General features: G+C 36.4%; 1 protein-coding gene across 1 annotated transcript; it reads left to right on the top strand.

The window, feature by feature from the left end:
• The first annotated feature begins 4508 nt into the window (after positions 1 to 4508).
• Positions 4509 to 6554, top strand: LOC141718690 (uncharacterized). The gene is made up of 4 exons (XM_074521071.1): positions 4509 to 4778; positions 4878 to 5144; positions 5919 to 6020; positions 6465 to 6554. Exons 1-4 carry the CDS (start codon positions 4536 to 4538, stop codon positions 6552 to 6554), a joined length of 702 nt encoding a protein of 233 aa, XP_074377172.1. The 5' UTR covers positions 4509 to 4535.
• The last annotated feature ends 693 nt before the right edge of the window (positions 6555 to 7247 follow it).

Here is a 7247-nt window from a genome sequence, read left to right as displayed (position 1 = left end):
TCAAGTTAGGGTAAATGTGCCAGCTAAGGTTATGTGGTATTTTCCGATAATCCCCAGATTTAAAAGAATGTTTAAATCTTCATCTACTGCTGAATTAATGAGTTGGCATGCAAATAATCGATCCAAAGATGGAAAGATGCGTCACCCCGCTGATTCTCCTTCTTGGAGAAATGTAGATTGTAGGTGGCCTGAGTTTGGTAGCGAGGCAAGAAATATACGTTTAGGATTAGCGGCCGATGGTATAAATCCACACAACAATGGATTAAATAATCGGTACAGCTGCTGGCCAGTTATGTTAGTAACATATAATCTTCCTCCATGGTTATACATGAAGAGGAAGTTTATGATGTTAACAACATTAATTTCAGGCCCACAAGAGCCTGGTAATGATATTGACGTATATCTCCAGCCACTGATCGACGATTTAAAAAAATTGTGGGAGGAAGGTGAACCAAACGTGTACGATGCCCATACCAAATCCTTTTTCACTCTAAAGGCAATCTTGATGTGGACAATAAATGACTTTCCGGGATATGGAAATTTGTCGGGGTACGTTAATAAGGGTTATAGGGCATGTCCAGTATGCGGTGATCAGACCGTGGCTAAATATCTAAGTCGTAGTAGAAAAATGAGCTACCAAGGACATCGTCAGTATTTAGATCTTTATCATCCGTATAGGAGACAAAGGACAGCTTTTAATGAAGAACAAGAATTTGGTTGTGCACCTGAACCACTTAGCGGAGAGGAAGTGTTGGGGCAACAACAGCAACTTAGGTTCAGTTTTAGAAAGGGGGGGAAGCCAAAAAAGGTGGAGTCTCCATGGAAAAAACAGTCAGTTTTTTTGAGTTAGAGTATTGGAAGTTTCACCATGTTCGACATTGTTTAGATGTCATGCACGTCGAAAAGAACGTGTGTGATAATATAATTGGGACACTTCTACACATGAAATTCAAGAGTAAAGACAGCCTTGCCTCGCGTCTTGATTTGGTTGACATGGGAATACGGCCTGATTTAGCTCCAGAAGTAGGTGAGAAAAGAACATACCTACCTCCTGCCCCTTATACTCTCTCCCGGAAAGAAAAACAAATAATATTGGCATCATTGTACGACATGAAACTTCCATACGGACATGCTTCAAATATAAGAAATTGTGTATCGATGATTGATATGAAGTTGTATGGTTTAAAGTCCCATGACTGCCATATCCTTCTCCAACAACTACTACCTGTTTGTATTCGTTCAGTGCTTCCGAAAAATGTTAGGGTTAGTATCATAAGATTGTGTTTTTTCTTCAACTCTCTGTGCAACAAAGTTGTAGATGTGTCAAAGTTGAATAAATTACAAGCAGATGTGATATTGACCCTGTGTGAGTTAGAGAAGATATTCCCTCCGTCATTTTTTGATGTTATGATACATCTTATGGTCCACCTAGTAAGGGAACTGCGATTATGTGGACCGGTTTTTTATAGATGGATGTTTCCATTTGAACGCTTTAATAAAATATTGAAGAGTTATGTAAGAAACCGATTATATCCAGAAGGTTCTATAGCTGAAGGTTACCTCAAAGAAGAGTCAATAGAATTTTGCAGTGAGTTCTATAGCGGGAGTAGTAGAACAACCGGTCTTCCGAAAGATGAAGAAAAAATTTCCGGTCCAATCGGTGGTGTGATTATGAAGTCAGTTGCGGAAAAAGAACGAGATGAGGCTCATCTTTCAGTTCTTCGTAATAATTCGGAAGTGGAACCATATGTTATGTAAGTAAAACATAAAAAGTATACATATAATTGTTAAAGTTGTATTTGGTATAGTTTAGTCGAATTTGATGTAAGTAATTTCATGTTGCATAAAAAATATTTGGAAGAGATTTATCGAGGGAAAAAGAAGAGTGTACAGTGGCTATTGGGAGAGCACAATCGACAATTTGCCGATTGGTTTGAACAAAAAGTTGGTTTACATTATTTTTCCTTCTTTTTTATTTTTATATGTCGTGTTTTTAAATTTGTAGCCACTTATATGCATCAATAAATTATATGTAGGTCAGTACAGAAATGAGGGAGAATGCGGAAGCCGTATCTGAAACTATAAGATGGTTTGCTGGGAAACCTTCATTTTCAGTTTTGACTTACGAAAGTTATGTTGTTGAAGGGGTCCGATACCACACAAAGGATCGAGATAATGCAAGGGTAGTTCAGAATAGTGGTGTGTCATTAGTTGCAAGGACAGTCCAAGTCTCTAGTGCTAAGGACATGAATCCTATAGAGAGTGATTTAAAATTTTATGGGGTGATCAGGGAAATATGGGAATTAGACTACCACGCATTCAAGGCCCCTCTGTTTTTATGTACATGGGCAGCAAGTAACAAAGGTGTCAAGTCCGATGATCTTGGTTTCACCCTTGTCAACTTCAATCGACCAGGTCACAAAAAGGACAAATATGTCTCTGTTGACCAAGTCAACCAAGTATTTTATATTGAGGATCCAGTTGATGCTAATTGGTCCGTTGTGTTATCGGCGACAACTCGAGACTATCATGATGTTTACAATGAAGATGCTTCTGAAGACACCTCCTGGAACCCTCCCCCATTCTGTTCTAATATCCCTACATGTGACCCTGCTAAAATTGATGATGCAAGTGTTTGTAATAGAAGAGAAAATGTTGAGGGTATATGGGTCAAAAAGTTATAGGAGTCTAGCTATATATTCTCCTTATTTGTAATTTTTCTTGTTATTTGTAATTTTTCTTGTTATTTGTAATGTAGCTTGTGATCTCTGTTTTCTTGTAATTTTTCAATGTAGTTATAGAAGTCTATCTGTAATTTTTCTTGACAATTAAATGAGAATTTTGTTTAATTTTCTGCATATCTGTTAGACATTATACCATGAACTGTGTAGTTGTTCTAATCTGTTAAATATTAGTTAATTTTTTAGATTAGAGGAAGAGGAAAGAATGGCACCAAAAAAGCAAATGCGAAAGCAATCAGAAAAGACTGCATCACAGAATCTTAGCGGTGGAAGCCCCAAGCGGCTGGAGGATGTTCCGAACAATGATGAAAACAATGAAGGGCATGCATCGGAATCTCAACCGACTAACTCAGAATAGACAAATACTACAACTAATACTGCTACAAGGAAGTCTGGGGGTAAGCGAGGCGTATGCGCAATGTACAAAGTGATTGTCAAGAAAGCTCGCGGGAAGAAAGTTAAAGTCACTGCCAATGAATGGGGAATTCCTAATGGGGAAACTAGAGCCCGTTTGCAGTCTTACATTGGTATGTTGGCTAGGACTATGATTCCAATCGACATTCCTACGTGGCCAAATGTAGACCCTGAATTAAAATCAAAGCTTTGGTTAGATCTCCAGGTACTAGATCAATTGTAAAAAATTATTATCAAATATAGATCTTGAATATAAGTTTTTCCTGTTATGATTTTGTGAACTTGTGTTTTTTCAGGCTACCTTCAAAGTTAAACCAGAAATTGAAAACATGGTCCTAAAGTCAGCAGGCTCTAAATGGCGACAGTTTAAGACTGATTTGATGAGAAAGTATGTGCTACCATTTATTGGAGAAAAGAAGAAGCTGAGTAAGCCGCCAAGAGGCTATGGCTATGTTAGTAAGGCAACCTGGAAAAGTTTTGTGAGACAGAGGACTGATTCTAAGTGGAAGGTATGTTTTAATTCTGTAATATATGATTTGGTGATTTTTTTGCATCGTCTGTTGTAATTTTTGTAATCTTGTGACATGTTTTTAGGAAATTCATGACACACAAAGTGAAAGAGTGTCTATGAGAAAATATCATCACCGGTTGTCAAGAAAGGGGTACATCGGTTTAAAAGAAGATGAGGTAAGAAAAGTTCATTTAATTGTATAACTGTATTTAATTTATAATAGGTCAGTCCATAATAAATTAGAGTCCTACATTTTTTAGCCCTGGAGTTATTTGTATTACTGTATTTTATTTTATTTGTAACAGATAAAAAAAGGAAGGTTGAATCCGGGAGAAGAACCGGATAGAGCGATTTTTTGGCAAAAGGCTCGTAAGCGGAAAAACGGACAAGAGGTCGAAGAGGTCGATGAAGATTTGGCTGTTGTATGCGATAAAATTGTAAGTTTTAATTTTGGTTAAATTACATTAAAGTAGGCGAATCAGTAAAATTAGGACGACATAAATCAGTAAAGTAGGCGAATCAGTATAAATAGGACCCCTGTCAATGTTTTAGTTAATTGGTCTTTAATTATACTGATTACAATTATGCGAAATAATTATTATTTATCTTTTATTGAAAAATAGTTAACTCCATTTTGGTTAATTTATTTTCTTGTTAACAGAACGCATTGTTGGAAAAAAAGAAGAAGGGTGAGATTCAGTTTTCTGGTGCTGAAGATGTTCTGACAACGGCTTTGGAGAGTCGTGAGCATTCTGGGAGGGTTCGGGCTGTTGGAGGGTACATCACTCCAAAACAATACTTTAATTTGCCAAGAGAGCCAAAGCTTCGAATCACAAAGGCAGAGTTGATGGCCCGTGATCGACAAAGGGATGAACTGCTTGAAAAAAAAAACGCAAGCTCTCGAGGCAGAGATTGATCGCTTGAAGTCAGTGATCGAAAGTGGAGGTACTTTTCACTCTCCAATGCCATCTGAAAAGGCAAGTTTCGATCCGGAAAAGGATAAAGAAATGAAGTCAAATCCACCACCTGCAAGAGGAGTTGTGTTGGTATATGAAGATGATGACTGTGTTTTTACAGATGGCCCAACTAGGCCTTCACCTCCTGGAAGTCACGTAAGTTATTTTAATTTTGTGAGCAACCTTGTCATTTATCTTACTAAGGTAAATCATTGTTACCTTAATTTTTTAATTTTGTTTATTTAAATATTATAGGCCCAACGATCTTGTGAGCTATCTGTCGAGAGACTTGAGAATAAGGTTGCATTTGGTATGGTATATCCTCGCGAGGATAATTTAACTGATTTGGTACATGGAGTTGATATACCAATTGGACATCAATGTGTCTCCGTTGATGGCCTCATAAAACCAGATGCCTTGCTTCCAGCTGAGACACGTGGTGATGACATGATGACTGTCCGCGATGCTCTAGGATCTTTTTTGGCATGGCCTGAGGAATTAATTAGCTACACAAATGTTGCGGTATAATGAATAATATATATATGTATAATATTGTCTGAATTTTGAAATTAAATTGTTCATTTCAAGATATTAAAAATTAAGTGGTATGTACATTTTATTTTGGTTTTATATTATCATCAGGTGCAGAAAAAAGAAAGGCCCCGAACAAGTGCTGAAAAAATAAAAAAGAATGACGGGTTGCAGGATTTGAAGGCACAATTTCTTCAAGCAAAGCCAGGTGCGAAAGTGCCAAAGGGCTTTAAGCTGTTGTATAAACATGCAACAACTTGGATGAAAACTACCGGGGTCAGTATCCAGGTTCGATGTGAGCCGAATGTGTTTGGACATGAAAAAACAATTTATTTGTTGCATGAGAATGTTGTGTCTTTATTGGAGTTTGAAATGTTGGGCCAAGCAGTAGTTGCAAGTTACATGGCGTAAGTTACCTTTTTTTTCTTTTTAATGATCATTTTTTTTAATGTTTGTAATTTTCCAGAACTTGCATTTTAACATCAGCACTCTTTCGATAGGCACTTGCATTCTGAGATTAGTGAAATACCAGAACTGGCGGAGACATTTGCTTTTATTGACCCCGGATCCACATATCACGTGAATGCTGATTTTGAAGCATACATTTTAAACCGGTTGAGAGAGGGTAACCCAGATCGCCTATTCTTTCTTCCGCATAATCAGAAGTAAGTACTTATTGTAATACTGAAAATTAAAAACATGGATAGTACAGTACAAATTTCTATGTGATGTGTCCTATCTGTCTTTGTTTTTTTATGAAAATAGTATGCATTGGATTTTGGTCGTTATCTGGGAAGGGGAAATATATATTCTGAATCCACTACCTCACCCGACACAATTTTCAGAACTAGAAAAGGCGTTATCAAGGTAAATTTTTATTAACGTAACAGTTTAGTATAATTGCATGTTCATTTCTGTACATTATATGAGATTTTATGTTTTTTATGCAGGGCTTTGAAAAGTTACAACTCTGAAACCGGCAGGGGCAACAAGATGGCCAAGGCAAAGTTTCTTAGTGTAAGTACAATAGATCGAGTACCTAATATTTGTGCTTAATATATATGATTTATTTGACATGCCTGATTTGTCTTTTAATTAATGAAATAGGGATCTCCCAAACAACCCGGTGGGATTGAATGTGCGTATGTAATAATGCGATACATGAAAGAAATTATCGATGATGACAAGTTGAATTTTGCTAAAAAGGTATTACCTTGACGCTTCCGGTTTGCTATATACTGAGATATGGTTACTTTTCGATATGGTTACTTTTCATTCATGTACTGAATTTTGTTTGTTTCGAATTTGTAGTGGTTGGCCAAGACTCGATCGTGTTACAGCATTGAACAGCTAGATGAAGTTCGCATTGAGGCTCTGCAGTTCATCCAAGAGCATATCTGATCAATTCTTGTACTCAAGGTCTTTTCTTTTGCGTAGTCGTACATTTGGTAATTTAGACGGTTCTGTGTAGTAAGAATGTAAGTGTATAAATACTGGGGTTGCTATATAGGTTTGCAAATGCTGGGGGTTGTACATTTGGTAATGTAGATTCTGTAGTTTTTGAATGATTGATGCAGATGATGGGGTTGGTGTTGGTGATTTTTGGATGATTGATGCAGATGATGGGGTTGGTGTTGGTGGTTTTCGGATGATTGAATGGTTAAATGTATGAATGATTGACTGGTTAGATTTGTATGGATGCGTGTTATTCCAATGTTTTAGTTTTGGTTATGTAGTAAAGGACATCGGTTTTATTTTTAACAAATGTCTATTAGTAACGAGTACATCGCTTTTTTAGAAAATTAGTGATGTAAAACTTTACACAATTTGGTCTATAAATTTCTTACACATCACTTTTAATTAAGAAAAGTTGATGTCAAAAAAGATAATGTACATCACTTTTAACCAAACAAAACTGATGTCAAAAAACGCAATGTACATCAGTTTAAGGGAAATAACTGATGTGAAAAACTAATATGTTCAAGTCTAAAGGATACATAGACATCACTTCATTCTAGAAAAAACTGATGTTTATACGCTTAATTAGACATCACCTTTTATTAAAGAAACAGATGTTTAATATGCCATTTTACA

The sequence above is a fragment of the Apium graveolens genome, chromosome 4, assembly GCF_009905375.1.
Source record: "Apium graveolens cultivar Ventura chromosome 4, ASM990537v1, whole genome shotgun sequence".
Classification (NCBI taxonomy): domain Eukaryota; kingdom Viridiplantae; phylum Streptophyta; class Magnoliopsida; order Apiales; family Apiaceae; genus Apium; species Apium graveolens.
Note: the sequence above shows the minus strand (reverse complement) of the source record. Positions and strands in the feature narration are given on the sequence as shown.